At 44.1% G+C, this 15,970-nt stretch overlaps 1 protein-coding gene across 3 annotated transcripts in view; it reads left to right on the top strand.

Annotated features, from left to right (window-relative positions):
* The first annotated feature begins 660 nt into the window (after positions 1-660).
* Positions 661-15,970, top strand: part of RMND5A (required for meiotic nuclear division 5 homolog A) — a 60,517-nt gene continuing 45,207 nt past the window's right edge. For 2 of the 3 annotated variants that reach the window (XM_010810057.4, XM_005212778.5), the window contains exon 1: positions 661-1,300. In XM_010810057.4, coding sequence (XP_010808359.1) covers positions 1,220-1,300 — 81 coding nt within the window. In that variant the 5' untranslated portion in view covers positions 661-1,219. The remainder of the gene's footprint in view (positions 1,301-15,970) is intronic. The other variant, NM_001205832.1, reaches the window with a different exon arrangement.

Raw genomic sequence — 15,970 nt, 5'->3', positions numbered from 1 at the left:
AGGGGTGAGGCGTGTGACCTCTAGTGTCGCAAGAGTCGAGGGAGCACCGCAGGCTGCGCCGGGCCACTAAGCACCCCCTTCTCCTGGCCCACAACCACCCCCGCCTTTCATTCTCTATAGAGACCCTCGGCCGTAGCACCTCCCACCCCGTCCGGCCCAGCTGGATTTCCCCCCTCGGGGCGGCGAATCCGTCTTCCAAAACTTCGGAACGACCGTACCCCCTTGAGTGATGGAGAGATGAAATAATACAAGGCTAGGGCGAAGTCCTACAGGAAACAGACCTCTTTATTTCTGCCTTGTTTTCCCTCATGGCTTCACCCAAAACGCCTAGCTTCCCGGGATGCTCTCCAAGTCACCCCCTCCAACAACGAGTCTATTGGTTTTGCCCTTAGTCCCGGATTGGCTGAAGGGTTACGCCTCGGCCCGGGACTGGAGGACGTTGGGTCCTTACGTATTCCCGGCGCCCATTGGTTCGTTTTCCCCGTTTCTGGGTGGAGTCGCTAGGGCCGGTTTCCACCCACTTGTTTACGGAGCGCGTAGTTGTAGCGCTCTCGGAGCTCTGGGGCTGTCTCTAAAGTTCTCAATTTAGCTCTTTGGACCAATTGGGCGCTGGCTCCACCCTCTCCCGCTCCCTCGCACGCTTCCCGCGTGGTACGGCCCATATCTTTAGAGCGGCGGCGCGAGCGGCTGTGTTCCTCCGCCCGCGCGCGCCTGGCTGACCCCCCCTCGACGGTGCTCTTGGTACGGCCCGCGCCGCCTCTTCTAGCTGGGGTGGTTGCCCCCCTCGGGTCGGCGGCGCTTGGTGCCGCCCGGGAGAACCAGGTCATCGGTCGGTTCCCGTGAAAACAAAAACAATCGGCGGCGCCGCTGCGAGCAGCCGAACGCGGCGAGCGGGGAAGCAGGGGCGCGGGGCCGGGTCTGACCAGCGAGCGAGAGCAGCGGCTACGCGCCGGGGCCGGGGCCGGGGCGCCATGGGGCAGGCGGGCGCGGGCTTCGCGAGGCTCCCCTGGCGCCAGGGCTAGCTCCTCCGCCGCTTCGGCCTCTCGCGCCGCCCGCCTGGGGGACGAGGAGCAGGACGCGGCCTCGGCCGGGCCCGGGCCGAACGGCTGCGGACACTCGCGAGCCGAGGAGCAGAACACCGCCACCGCCGCCTCCGGGATGGATCAGTGCGTGACGGTGGAGCGCGAGCTGGAGAAGGTGCTGCACAAGTTCTCGGGCTATGGGCAACTGTGCGAGCGCGGCCTGGAGGAGCTCATCGACTACACGGGTGGCCTCAAGCACGAGATCCTGCAGAGCCACGGTAAGGCGGCCCGGGTGGTCGCGCGGGACTGGGCCCACCCACCCCGAGCCCCTCGGGCCCAGGCGGGCCAGGAGGGTGTCTGCGGGCGGCCAGACCCGGCCTTCTCCGGGGCGCCGAGATCCCCAGGCCCCTGTGACTTTTCCTCCTCCTCTCCCCTCGAACTGTCTCGAACCTACCCCGATCTCGTTGTTAATTAAAAGTGAGCGGGAACCCATCCGGAAACTAATTCTGGAGCCACGGGTTCCATCCAGGTTTAAACCCGGGCGCGGGGCCGGCTCGTCGCACCTGCAAACTGCCTCCCTCCCGGGGTGGGCGCCCCTAGTTAATTGCCTTGGGCCCGAGGATCCGGGCGAAGAGAGGGTCAGTGCAGAGAGCCCCATCCCTCCTCCTCCTCGCCCCAAACATTTAGCCAGGGACTGACTTTCCTCGTCTTTCTTCATTTTTTTTAAATTAGAAACTCGCATGTTATTCTTAGCTGTGGGTTAACAAAACAGCCGCTGCTTCAACTCCATAATTTGACTCTCTGTAGAAGAAGCCTTTCTTTCAACTCCGCAGCGGCATTGATGTGATGCCTAAGAAACTAGCTAAATCAAACTGTTAAGCTCTCCCAGTTGCATTCTGCGATGAGACTGGAGGTAGCCTCCCCAGAAACACATTGTGGAGCAAGTTGTTAGTTACATGTGTTACCTGGTCAAGTTTTTACTTGTTTTCCTTTCAGAAAGCAGGTTTTCAATGGAAGGTGTTTCTTCTCTATTATTATAGCCCTAGGCCCTGGGGGAAGATACTTAGCTGCAGTTAACTTGTGGAAGCTGGGTGGGATTCTTTGGGTTTGAGTTCTTTAAATAACATGAAAAGTCTGGTATTCTTTAGGTTAAAATATCTGTAGTGATGATTCCTTCTGAGCAAGAAGTAATGGACTTCATGGAATGCATTTGTTGAGTTTGGGGGCCCTGCTCAACTCAGAGGTTGAACAGAAATCTTTGATAAGGTTTGGTAGCTGGGGTCACGTGTGGACACTGGAGCGAGTGTGGTTGAGGACAGTGGCACTGGCTGACTTCTTTCCGCCTCTCCTTCCTTCCTGTACATTTTCCTTTCCCAGACTGCTTTCAGTTGAGAGTTAGTGCTCATTCATGGTGCCTGTGTGCGTGGGTCAGTCGTGTTTGACTCTGCGCCTCCATGGACTGTAGACCACCAGTCTTCTTTGTCCATGCAATTTTCCAGGCAAGAGTAATGGAGTTGGTTGCCATTTCCTCCTCTAGGGAATATTTCCGACCTAAGGATCGAACTTGCATCTTCTGCACTGGAAAGTGGATTCTTTACCACTGAGCCACCTGGGAAGCCCCATCCATGCTGAGGGAGTCTTATAACAGCATCTCATCCTGGACACGGCAGTCACTTGGGAACTCCAAGAAAGAAGCAAACCCAGTGACCATAGTGGGGTTAGGACTTGAAATAGGAACATGGAAAAATGAGCAGACCTAGGTGGCTGCCTGCAAGGGGGAAGCAGATGTGGGGTAGGATGGGTCTCCTGGGAAGGCTCTGGTGAACTTGGTTTGGGACAAGTGAGAAACTGAAGGACTGATGAAGATAGTCAAGGGCATCATGTTTCCTATTGGCTGAAGATGCATAGATGGAGTTTGGGAGCAAAGTAAGGTTTAAGATGGTGTCCTGGTGTCCTTCACAAAGGAGAGTGAAGGAGATCATTAGGTTGCACAGAGGAAAGACTGTAGGGTCTATTGAACTCCCTTTGAAGAGCGGAGGTCCTGCAGGTGCCAGCAGAAACAGAAAGGGCAGGCTTAGAGAGGTTGGTCAGCTGGTGTTTGGCTATTGGGACCAATAGTGACCCTCTTTGCAAGCAGTTTCATAGAATTGTTAAACTAGATGACTAGGAGTTAAGAAAAATAATACAGATTGAGGTGAGAGGGGCTGCTTAAGTAAGGGGGCTGAAGGTGTGCCCCATCTGCCCCTCATCTGGAGAGGCAATCTTTTTATATCTGCCTGCCAATGCAGAAGACAGAAGAGCTGCAAGTTAGATCCCCTTGCCAGGAAGATCCCCTGGAGGAGGGTATGGCAACCTACTCCAGTATTCTTGACTGGAGAATCCAAGGAGCTTGGTGGGCTACAGTCCATAGAGTCCCAAGGGTTGGACATGCTTCACCTGCAAAGACTGAAAAAGGTAGGAGTAGGTGAAGGGTGTAGACGTGGAGAGGTGGAAGGAGTGATTCCATTTTTAAGGAACAGGTTGAATATTGAGGGCTTGCAGAGCTTGAGAGAGAGAGAAGATAGAAACTGTTACAAAATCCCTTTCTTCATGAGAGAGAGAGAGCATATTAATTGAAGGCGAATGTGATTTGAACTTCATTTTAGGGGATTTGGGGCCAATCACAGATGGATAAAATAATTTTGAGAACTTGCTAAAGCAGGAATGTGTTTTAGACCTCTTTGGGACTTTTCGAGGAACTTATGGTCAGAGGGGTATTAGCCACAGAGTTTGCCGTGTTGTTCAAACAGTCTGATGTGAATTGTGGCGTTCCTGCCTATTTTTTACCTTCTTATCTAACAAATTGCAGTTTTATATTGATAATCTCTTTGATTTTCTTTAATTCTTTAAGAATAGGATTAAGAGACTAAGGAAATCTCCAGGCAGGAATACTGGAGTGCATTGCCATGCCCTTCTCCAGAGGATCTTCTCGACCCAGGGATTGAACCCTGGTCTCCCACATTGCAGGCAGATTCTTTACTGTCTGAGCCACCAAGAAAGCCCCTAAGAGACTAAAGGCACCAATAAAACATGAAAGAAAAATAAATACCACAAGTACTAGGTCTAGTTTTCAAAATAAAATCTTCTTTCTTATGATGTTCTATTGTATGAAGACAACAGATATCATGTCTTGGTGTCTGGAAAATAGTATTTTTCAAAGCAGATGATTTCTAAAGTTCTCTGCAGACAATGTGGGTATTACATTGAGTCTTAAGTATACCCTTCTTAAAGCTATATGGACTGAAATCTGATTTTGGAACTCCATTTTCAAGTTTAAAGGAAGTTTTCAAAGCTCTGAATATGCCTATCTGGGAGAGTGATCTGGTGGTTTCTCATGACCTGATGGAGAGGCTCCAGTTGGCAGCCTCTATAATTAGGCTTATTATAATAAGCTCATTCTTTGGGTTCATTTGTGATGATATTCTTGTAAGAATGTGATATGAATAAAGTAGAATCATGGGGACTCTACAGATCCCCCAACATTGCATCATACTGTTGGTGAGTAACTGCCTGATTCAGTAGTGTTCTTTAGTGAGGGCCAGGGGGTCAGGTCAGTTTTTGAGGTTGAATTACATTTTCTTATGTTTAAATTTCTGTTTCCTAAAGTTGTGAGCAGACAGCTATACCATGTGAGGATGGTTAGGATGGCTTGTGGTAGAAACTGATGAACCATCAAAGAAAACCCATTGACAACCGTGGTCCACTCGCACCACCCTTGTTCCAGATCGTGACGTGAACTCTGCCCAGAAGGGGCTTGCCTGTTCTCCCCTAAGATCCTCTCATCTGCTCTAAATTGCCCCACGTGGCATTTCCCTAACTCTGGGGGAAGAGGAGAGCATTTAGTGCATCATTTAGTGTATCCTCCTTTCAGTGAGAGTTTCCCTGTGAGCATGAAGTTTGCTGTAAGATTTAATACAGTCGATGCTGTTGGTGATTATTCTCACTCTGCCCTTGATCTCATTTGGATGATGCCCTGGTTCTTCTCCAACTTCTCTCACACATGCACACTCCTATTTTTGAGGTAGATTCACAGTTTCACTTCAGTAGATTTATCCTCATTCTGGGCAATAATTGTAAAGTCCTAGATTTGGTATGTTAGGTATGATCAACCTTATATTAAATATGTTAAAATACTTCACATACAGTTAAAGTCACTATTCACATCATTGGTAGGGGAACCACACTTTGGACAGCCCTTGATTAATAGATAAGTGGTATTAGATACATTTTGGTGATTTGCCTTGTGGGTATGTATTGTTAACTTTTGGGGGACGGCAAGTGTATTTGTATTTTGTTAATCAATAGCACTTCTGTAGTGGAAAGGAAAACATAAAAGAATCATAAATGATTTATTGTTAATATTCAAAATTCATGTTTGGTGATAGAAAATTAGGCTGGAACAACTGGGTAACTGTTTTATTACATGTATATAGTATACTTGAAAAAAAATTACAGTGTTTATAAGTGTAAAGGATGTACAGTATTTAATGAAATTGTTATTTTGGAGCTGTTATTAAAAGGAGTTCGAATATGGTTTCTGAAAGTGATCGTCAAGGAATTTTCTAAATTTAAAATTGTATTTCTTTTGAGTAGATAATACATTTAAATGGTATAAATTCAAGTGATAAAAAGGCTATCTAGTAAAAAAAAAAAATCTCCCTTTCAGTCATTCTTATTCTCGGACCACCTAATTGTCCATTTTATAGCCAAAGATTTGGCTGTTTCTGGAAAAAATTTTAAGGTTCAGGGAAATGGTATCAGTGTTTATTTTTTCTCTAAGGCATTGGACGTGTAGTTCTGCATACGGTGATTTAGGCTTAGTATTATCACAATTTGCAAGTTGGTAGAGATTGTTTCATTTGTGGGTGCAGTCAATGTATATTATCAGCTAAAACTCCGTGTGTTTCTGTGTGGTCTGATACTTAGAGTATGATCTTCTACCTTTATCTCTTTGGTGAATCAAAGAGAATTTAATTACTAATTACAGAATTGCTTCTTTTTTTGTTTTTTTAATTTGAGAGTGATAAATGAGAAGTAAGCAATTAAACATGAAAGAAAAAGCAAATTAGATGGTCACATTTTAAACTAATTTATGTGATATAGTATTGGGTCAGTAGACAAAAAAACCAGAGGTCTGGGGTTACATGTTAGGTATAACTAACTTTACATTCTGGAATTTGAATTGTATATATTACATATATATATTTAAAAGTATGTTTATTTATATATGCAGATTCCCTGCTTTTCAGCGTCTACCAGTGGTGAGTGTCTGTGTTGAACTAACTGTAAAAGGATCAGGGTTTGGTGGACTAGTGGTATGTCTTACTTAGTTATCCTTATTTGGTGTACTTTAAGTAGGCTGCATAGCTTGGTCCCCCATTTGTTAACTAAACTTTTTGCTAAGTACAAGACACTCTTGAAAGAATTAATGCCGTTCAAGTTTTGAATAAAATTTGGTATCTCCATTTAGCATCTAATCTGGAAAGTAGCAAGATAAGTAGGTCAAAAAAGTTTGTGTGAATTAGCCAGTATTCAGAAACTCAAAGAAGAGAATAGACCGGTCACCGATCTATTTGGGCTGTTTTATAGATGGTGAGAATCATAATAATAATAGGCTAGTGTTGGTGTTTCCAGTTGGGTTTAGAAGCAGATTTGTCAGCCATTCCTTTCCAGGCTCATTTGGGAGGTAACTCTGTCATCTGGCACCTTACTCATTCGGACTGCTGTATCACTCAGGATCCTTTTGGTTGCAGGTGGCAGAATGGTTTTAATTAAAATGGAATTTGTTGACTCATAACTAAAAAGGCTGAGGATAGGCCAGCGGCTCCCGGGGCATAGAGGGTGTCATGAGGACTGGTTTTGTTCTCTTCCTCTCTCGGCTGCGCTTTCCTCCATGGTTGGCTTCATCCTCAGCAGAGCTTTTTCCACATGGAAGCAAAGATGGCCCGTGGACTCGTGTCATTCTTGTACTGCTTGCAATCCCAGAGATGGGGACATGCCTATTTTCTGTATTTCCAACAAAATTACTAGGGAATATTTTTATTGTCCTAGTTCAGATCAGTAAGAGGGGCTGCTGGGTGAAGTCCATTAGCCGCCTTGGGCTGTGCTTCCCAAGTGTCAGATGATTCATGACCATGTGACGTGTTGTTGCTCAAATAAAGGAGAGAGTTCTAGAAAGGAAGACTTGAAGTGATAGATGCCCGCTGTAGTTGAGCCAGCTGCCAGTTACATCGATAACAGTATTATTTGAGATGGTTTCTTGATTAGCCCAGTCTTTACTTCTCAGCTTTCTCCTTGACTTGTAACTGTAGTGTTCAGATAATTCAAGCCCTGAGTTGCTGGTATGACTTTATGTGTAGACTCTGAGACTACAGCTTGATTCATGTTACCTTTGGGAATTTACTTGAAATGACTTTAATGCTTGGTATAATAAAATCATTTCCCTAAGGTTATCTTATCTCCTGAGTAGTTTCTAATTCTGGATAATAACCTCGGTAAGGGGGAAACTTGCCAACACTTCTGTGATACTATCTTACTAGAGTTAATAGAGAAATTTCTGTGTTTTCATGTTGCAGTCACTTAGTAGTTAGCATAGTGAAGTGGTGTTTTAGGCAGACTGCTCTTCACTTGGGATATTGAAACTTGTTTTTATTTGGGGCCCTGCTTCTTCATCTGTAAAATCTTTGAAAATGACCCCAAGAGGCAGTTGTGGGGAGACCTGAGGAGTCCTGGCTGTAAGCTATGTACTTGGAGGCCTGTGGTACTTCATGTTACTCCTCAAAGTTGAGTACTGGGGAGGTGATAACTCTCAACCGAGCGTTTCTTCTGGCTTTCTTAGATTATGTGCTAGTCTAACAGCTCAGGGAACAAGAGACTAGAATCTCTGGCAGCACTTGAGGCTTTTAGAAATAAGCTTCCACTCTGTTTTGGTTTAGTGATCGTATGGCTGAGCTCAAAGTGGTTCTTTGGGAACATTGTTTGGGAAATCCATATGTCTTCTTTTGCCAAGTCTTTCTCCACCTAAGAGGCCTGGGGCACAGGATGTGCTGTATGTGCAATCCGTATAGGTTTAATATCTTCTTATTGGTCTGTGAAGATGTTTGGGAGGAGATAAAGAGAGACTTTAAAAAAGAAGCATGGTATGCATGGCCTCAGTCCACCGGGAAGGTAGAGGCTAGTTGAGGAGACAAGATGTGTTTGTGCTTGTGGAGAAGAACATAAAGTTTTGTCCTTGAGCTCAGGAGATCTGGATGTGAGTCCTTGTTCTATCACTTCACTGCCTCTCCGTGTGTGTGTGTGTGTGTGTGTGCGCGCGCGTGCGTGTGTGTGCACACACACATCTGTGCGCAGTTGTGTCCAACTCTTTGCCACCCCATGGACTGCAGCCCATCAGGCTCCTCTGTCCATGGGATTCTCTAGCCAAGAGTACTGGAGTGAGTTGTTATTTTTTCCTCCAGGGATCTTGCCAACCCAGGGATGGAACCCACATCTCTTGTGTCTCCTGTGTTGGCAAGTGGATTCTTTACCACCAGTACCACTTGGGAAGCCCTCACTGCTTCTACAATTTCACTTAACTTCTTTCCTCCTCAGTAGACTGATAGCTTATATCATGGGTTGTGGAAATTAGATAGTGTGAACTGGCTTTGAACTCTGTAAAACAAGGTTTACTTGTTATTTTTAAGGTCCGTACCTTTAAGCAGTGTCTTAATTGAGACACTGAGTTTAGATATCTTTATTACTGGTGTATGTTAACTGCCATTGTGTCCAGTGGTCTGCTTAACACTCTTAGGAATATTCAAAAAGTATTAACAACAGTCTTCAAGGAACTTTATTTGGATAATGAGGCCAGAGTTTTACAATTGAGAGGGGAAAAACCATGGCTGTGGAATAGTAATCTGCCTGCAATGCAGGAGACCTGGGTTTGATCCCTGAGTTGGGAAGATCCCTTGGAAGAGGGTATGGCAACCCACTCCAGTATTCTTGCGTGGAGAATCCTCACGGACAGGAGCCTGGGGTTGCAAAGAGTCGGACATGACTGAATGACTAAGCACACAGCACGCTTAATATTATTAGATGATAGTGCTTCTGGTTGGTGTAAATACTATCAGTTTAGAAAAATAGGAAGAGAAGGAGCCCTTAGAATGAACTGCTTAGAGGTGGGCTGTTTCAATTGCACTGTAGAGCACGTGGTTAGTAGCTACTAATCCCCAGCTATATGTGAAACTGGGCTAAATCTTGTGGGAGTTACAGAGGACAAGCAGTCATCCTCATGCTCCAAGCATGTTCTGAGTAGTTGGGGAGGTAAGCCCAGTATGTTTTTACAGTGCGAGGCCATGTGTATACAGTAAATGCTGATTGAAGGATACCAACAGGGTGGGATTTGAGACAGGGACAGGCTCCTCTAACCTGTGGGCAGTTTCAGTAACAGAGACTGAGTGAGGAGAGGAGGAAGATAGGATGGGGTGCTGGGAGAGGAGGTTGGCAGGAACAAAGATGCAGAGGAGTGAGGGTACAAGAGGCATCCTGGGAACAGTGAAGAATCAGAGTGGGAAGGTCGGAAACAGAAGAATGAAAATTAAGCTGGACTCAGGTTTTATAGAGTCAGGGCTGTCAGGGCAGGTGGTAAACTGAGAAGATACTGAGAGACTTGGGTTGGAGCGGGTGAAAAGGGAAGGACAGAGACATGATCTGAGACCAGTTAGCATTTTGGGTGATTGGAGTGGGAGTGAAGTTTGACTAGAGGCAGAAGACTAGTTAAGGTTCCTTGTCAGCATGCGCCTGATGAAATAGGGACCTATTCTGGGGTAGTGGTAGAGATGTAGAGACCCAGGTGTGGAGCCTCCTGAGGGAAGAAATTACCTGGACATGGGGCAGAATAGGAGAGAAGGGCTGGAAAAATCAAAGGTTCATCTAGGGTTCTGAGCATGAAAGAGAGACAATTATAGAACCAGGAGGGAAATGGGAAGTTCAGGAGAGGGGAAGGTAGAAATTTGGGTTTGATTTTTAAATAAGAAACCCATATTCAAATGCTATAAGAAGCCCTATCTGGTTCACTCATTCATTTCAGAGATAAATAGATGTCTTGATTAGTTCTCTGTATTTTGAATTTGAAGGAAGTGAACAGGCTCTCAAAATATCTTGTTGTTTAGTCACTAAGTCGTGTCTGACTCTTGCAATCCCATGGACTGTAGTCCGCCAGGCTCCTCTGTCCATGGGATTGTCCTGGCAGGAATACTGGAGTGGTTGCCATTTTTTTCTCCAGGGGATCTTTCCGACCCAGGGATCGAACCCAAGTCTCCTGCATTGGAAGGCAGGTTCTTTACCACTGAGCCACCTGGGAAGCCCCTAAAAATATCTAACAGACATCTAAAAACTTGTTCCTACATCTTCCTTCTCTTCTTCTCTGGCCAGTTCTTGCCTCACAGACTCCTGTAGAGCCCTGCTTTCTTCCCCGTGCCCATCACATTGGTCTGGCTCTCTGCTCCAGGAGGACTGTTAGTCTGTGCCACGTCACTTAGCTCTTAGAGATAAACTGAGGTGATTTGTTTTCTCTTGTGTTTGGACTTGCACCCCCCTCGGCTGTGATTTGGTGCAGCGGATCCGAATACCCATCTGTGAATCTACCTTTGGGGTGGACGAACAAATGCTATACTTTGCTTTACTATGTACATTTGCCAGCTGTTAATATACCAAAAAGTTTATTTTGTTTTCAGGGTGTACTGCCTCTAGGAAAAAAAAAAAAAGAGTGTTTTCTATTTGTGCCTTTTCCTGCTTCCTCTGAGTATGTCTCTGTTGAGTGGTTACTGTGTCCTGAGTGCCAGGGTAGCTCATGAGAAGCCCAAAACCTCAGCAGGCCACAGTTTGGCTTGCTACTCGGGCTTCCCTGGTGGCTCAGACAATAAAGGATCTGCCTGCAATGCAGGAGACCCGGATTCCATCGCTGGGTTGGGAAGATCCCCTGGAGAAGGGAATGGCTACCTACTTCAGTATTCTTGCCTGGAGAATTCCATGGACAGAGGAGCCTGTTGGGCAACAGTCCTTGAGGTTGCAGAGTCAGACACAGCTGAGTGACTGACGCTAACTATGGTTTGCTACATACAGTATGAAATAGCCCTTTATTATAATTTTTAATACCAACCTTTTTAGAGTTTCAAGTTTTTCTGTTTTAATATCTTGCAAGCATATCCATGTTTACTTGTCAATGACTTTTTAAAAAAATTTTTAATTGGAGGATAATTGCTTTACAGTGTTGTGTTGGTTTCAGCCGTACAGCAACACAAACCAGCCATAACTATACATATATCCCATCCCTCTTGAACCTACCTTCCAACCCTGCCCTCCATCCTACTCCTCTGGGTCATGATGGAGCCAGAGTACCAGGCTGAGCTCCCTGTGTTACACAGAAGCTTCCAGTTAGCTACCTATTTTACATGTTGTCAGTGACCTTTAGAATCAGTCTTATCCTTGAAATTGAGACAGTGTAGTACACAATCTATTATGTTTCTATTCATTCGGTAAATAGTTATTGAATGCCTAATATGTACTGATTTCCATGCTAAACATGGGAAATTAAATACTTACGTTTTCTACCTTCAAGTAATTTCATGGGAGTGATAAATATTTACAGTGTAGTGTGGAACCCTGGTAGAGAAGTACAAGAAGCTATGCAAGCAAATATTTTTCTAATTTACTGTTTCCAGGTAACTAATGGACATAAATCCTGAAATGGATAGGCAGTGAAGCTAAGGGCAGAACTTGAAGTCTTAACTGGGTTCTATAAGAACAACTTAATGTTGTGTGCTTAGTTGCTCAGTCGTGTCTGACTCTTTGTGACCCCATGGACTGTAGCCTGTCAGATTCCTCTGTCCATGGGGTTGTCCAGGCAAGAATACTGGAGTGGGTTGTCATTTCCTTCTCCAAGTAATCTTCCTGACCCAGGGATCAAACCCATGTCTCTTGTGTCTTCTGCATTGTAGGCAGATTCTTTACCACTGTACCGCCTGGGAAGCAAGGTAAAATCAATTTAGGAGTTAACTCACATATGTGTAATTTAGTTTGGCAGATGTCTGATTTTGGAGGAGGCCATGTCTATTCTAATTTTAGAGAATATCATGCTTAAATTTTGTTTATAAAAGGTACTGTTCTATTGCACTAAAAGGAAAAGTATCTTTAACTTAGACCAACTGTGTATGTGGATTCTTTGCTTGGATTTAGGATCGATTATTGCCATACTAATTGTTTTGCTTGTTGAATCAAGTCAAATAATAAAAGTGACCTTAAAAATAGTACTTCTGTGTTACAGCCACTTTGGAAGATGGTTTGGTGTTTTCTTACAAAACTAAACATTATTCTTGCAATAAAAGGCAACAATCAGTGTTCCTTGGTGTTTACCTAAAGGAGTTGAAACTTAACTTCACACAAAAACCTGCACCTGGATGTTTATGGCAGGTTTATTCATAATTGCCAAAGCTTGAAGACAGCCAAGATGTCCTTCAGTAGATGAATGGCTAAAGTGTGGTTATACCCAGACAGTGGGCTAAATAAAAAGAAAAGAACTTTCAGGCTGTACATGTGTGGAGGCAGGGTATACTGGGAAGTCTCACTGCCTCCCTCTCAATTTTGTTGTAAGTATAAAACTGATCTTGAAAAATAGTCTTTGAAAAAAAAGTATTTGTGGTGACAGTAAAAGGTGAGTGATTTCTTTTCATACTTGTGTATGGGTCCTGAGTCCAGGGAGGTTTATCGCATTGCCAGACACACTTGCACAGGACTTTATCCTGGGTAAAAAGTGACCACTCTCCTAGTGGCCAACATGGATCCCAGCGTTCACCTTCAGCTCTGGTTGTTATGGTAAAGATGGCTGTCACAGGAACTGCCCAGTTTAACTTCTAGGAACTGAATCCAGTTAGTTTTCTTTCATAGAGAAGCAGGTTTCTGTTTCTCTTAGAAGCAGGTTTTGTTTTCAGACAAGTAAATGGAAAGAACATTAGACCTCTCCCTTTAGGACTTAGAAGATTGGTCTCAGTCGGTTTGGTGATTACAGTGATTTCCAAACCTGTTTTTACCTTTGGCTGCTTTCCACCAAATCCATTTGAAAATGCATTAGTGGAATCCTTCTCTCTGAACAGGGCTTTCCTGGGGTTCTCTTTCAGATTATGCCATTACACTTTTCTTGTGCTTCCAAATACTTTGTAGAAATTATTCTCCTTGGGGCATACTGAAAACTCAGTGTTAATTAATTGACCTTATATTATTCCTCACATCTATGATTTATAAACATAGCAAACTGAGTCACTAAAATTTGAAAATATCAATGGATTTTGAGGTTGGGGCATAGAAGTTCAACTGGCAAACCCCAAATGACTTCTCTCCAGCTTGAGCTTTGCTTTTGTGTTCCTTAACCTTTTGTTTGTTGTCTCCTAATTGTAGAAATAAACATATCCAGATGTTATGGTTTGCATTTTTAGGCTTTTTAAAAAATTAAGTTAAAGTTCACATACCACAAAATCACCCTTTGAAAGTGTGAAATTCACTAACTTTTAGTACATTCAGACTTGTGTAGTCATAACCGTTATCTAATTTGAGAACATTTTCTTCACTCCAGGAAGAAACCTCCTCTCATTCACAGTCATTCTCCATTCCACACTTCTCCAGCTCTGACAACTATGAATCTCCTCACCTGTTCTGGACGTTTCACATAAGTAGAATCAAGCAATCTGTGGCCTTTTGCGTGGCGTATTTCAGCTTACTATTTTCAAGGTTCATCCATGTTGTAACATGTATTAGTGCTTCCTTCCTTTTTATAGCTGAATAATACTCTGTTGTATGGACTTGCCACATTTTGTTTATCCATTCATCATTTGGGTATTTGAATTGTTTCTATTTTGGGGCTATTAAATGCTGCTGTGACCATGTACAAGTTTGTGTATGGATGTATGTTTTCATTTCTCTTGGGCCTGGCTTGCTGCGATTCATGGGGTTGCAAAGAGTCGGACACGACTGAGCAACTGAACTGATGTACCTACATGTGGAATTCTTGGCTCATACAGTAACTTTGTTTAACTTTCTGAGGAATGTTTTCTACAGCTTTTGCACCATCCCTCAGCAATATATGTGGGTCCACATTCTTGCCAACACTTATTATTGTCGTCTACCTTTTTTCATTATAGCTATCCCAGTGGGTGTGAAGTAGTTTCTGACTGTAGTTTTGGTTTGCATTTCCCTATTGATTAATGATGGTGAGTACCTTTTCCTGTGCTTATTGGTTATTTGTATATCTTTTGTTTTGGCCATGCCACACGACTTGTGGAATCTTAGTTCCATGATCAGGAATTGAACCTGGCCATGGCAGTGAAAGCACCAAGACCTAACCATTGGACCACCAAGGAGTTACCACTATATCTTATTTGGGAAAAAAAATCTATTCAAATTCTTTGCCTATTTTTAACTGGATTGTTCATCATGGAACAACAGACTGGTTCCAAATAGGAAAAGGAGTACATCAAGGCTGTATATTGTCACCCTGCTTATTTAACTTCTATGCAGAGTACATCATGAGAAACGCTGGGCTGGAGGAAGCACAAGCTGAAATCAAGATTGCTGGGAGAAGAATCAATAACCTCAGATATGCAGATGACACCACCCTTACGGCAGAAAAGAAAGAAGAACTAAAGAGCCTCATGATAAAAGTGAAAGAGGAGAGTGAAGAAGTTGGCTTAAAGCTCAACATTCAGAAAACTAAGATCATGGCATCCGGTCCCATCACTTCATGGCAGATAGATGGGGAAACAGTGGAAACAGTGACTGACTTTATTTTTCTGGGCTCCAAAATCACCGCAGATAGCGATTGCAGCAATGAAATTAAAAGACACTTGCTCCTTGGAAGGAAAGTTATGACCAACCTAGATAGCATATTAAAAAGCAGAGGCATTACTTTGCCCACAAAGGTCCGTCTAGTCAAGGCTGTGGTTTTTCCAGTGGTCATGTGTGGATGTGAGAATTGGACTATAAAGAAAGCTGAGCGCTGAAGAATTGATGCTTTTGAACTGTGGTGTTGGAGAAGACTCTTGAGAGTCCCTTGGACTACAAGGAGATCCAACCAGTCCATCCTAAAGGAGATCAGTCCTGGGTGTTCATTGGAAGGACTGATGTTGAGGCTGAAACTCCAATACTTTGGCCACCGGATGCGAAGAGCTGACTCATTGGAAAAGACCCTGATGCTGGGAAAGATTGAGGGCAGGAGGAGAAGGGGACGACAGAGGATGAGATGGTTGGATGGCATCATCAACTCGATGGACATGGGTGTGGGTGGACTCTGGGAGTTTGTGATGGACAGGGAGGCCTGGCATGCTGCCGTTGATGGGGTCGCAAAGAGTTGGAAACAACTGAGCGACTGACAGAACATTCTGATATTGATGACTTGTAAGAATTCTTGTATACTAGATACTAGACCCTTATCTGATGCATGATTTGCAAGTATTTTTCTTCCATTCTGTGGGTTCTCTTTTCATTTTCTTGGTAGTGTTTGAAGCACAAGAGTTTTTAAGATTTGATGAAGTGAAAATCTCTCAGTTGTGTCCAACTCTTTGTGACCCCATGGACTGTATAGTTCATGGAATTCTCCAGGCAAGAATACCAGAGTGGGTAGCCTTTCCCTTCTCCAGGGGATTTTCCCAACCCAGGGATTGAACCCAGGTCTCCCACATTGCAGGCAGATGCTTTACCAGCTGAGCCACAAAGGAAGCCCTTGTTTTAATGAAGTCCAATTTAATTATCTTTTTGTCTGGTTGCTTTTGGTGTCATAACTAAGAAACCATCACCCAATCCAAGATCAAGAATAAAACCATTTTCTTACAAGTGTTTGATAGTTTCAGCTTTTAATTTCTGTCTTCATTCCATTTTGAGTTAAT

The sequence above is a fragment of the Bos taurus genome, chromosome 11 (assembly GCF_002263795.3).
Source record: "Bos taurus isolate L1 Dominette 01449 registration number 42190680 breed Hereford chromosome 11, ARS-UCD2.0, whole genome shotgun sequence".
NCBI classification, from domain to species: Eukaryota; Metazoa; Chordata; class Mammalia; order Artiodactyla; family Bovidae; genus Bos; species Bos taurus.
This window is presented reverse-complemented; position numbering and strand designations above follow the sequence as displayed.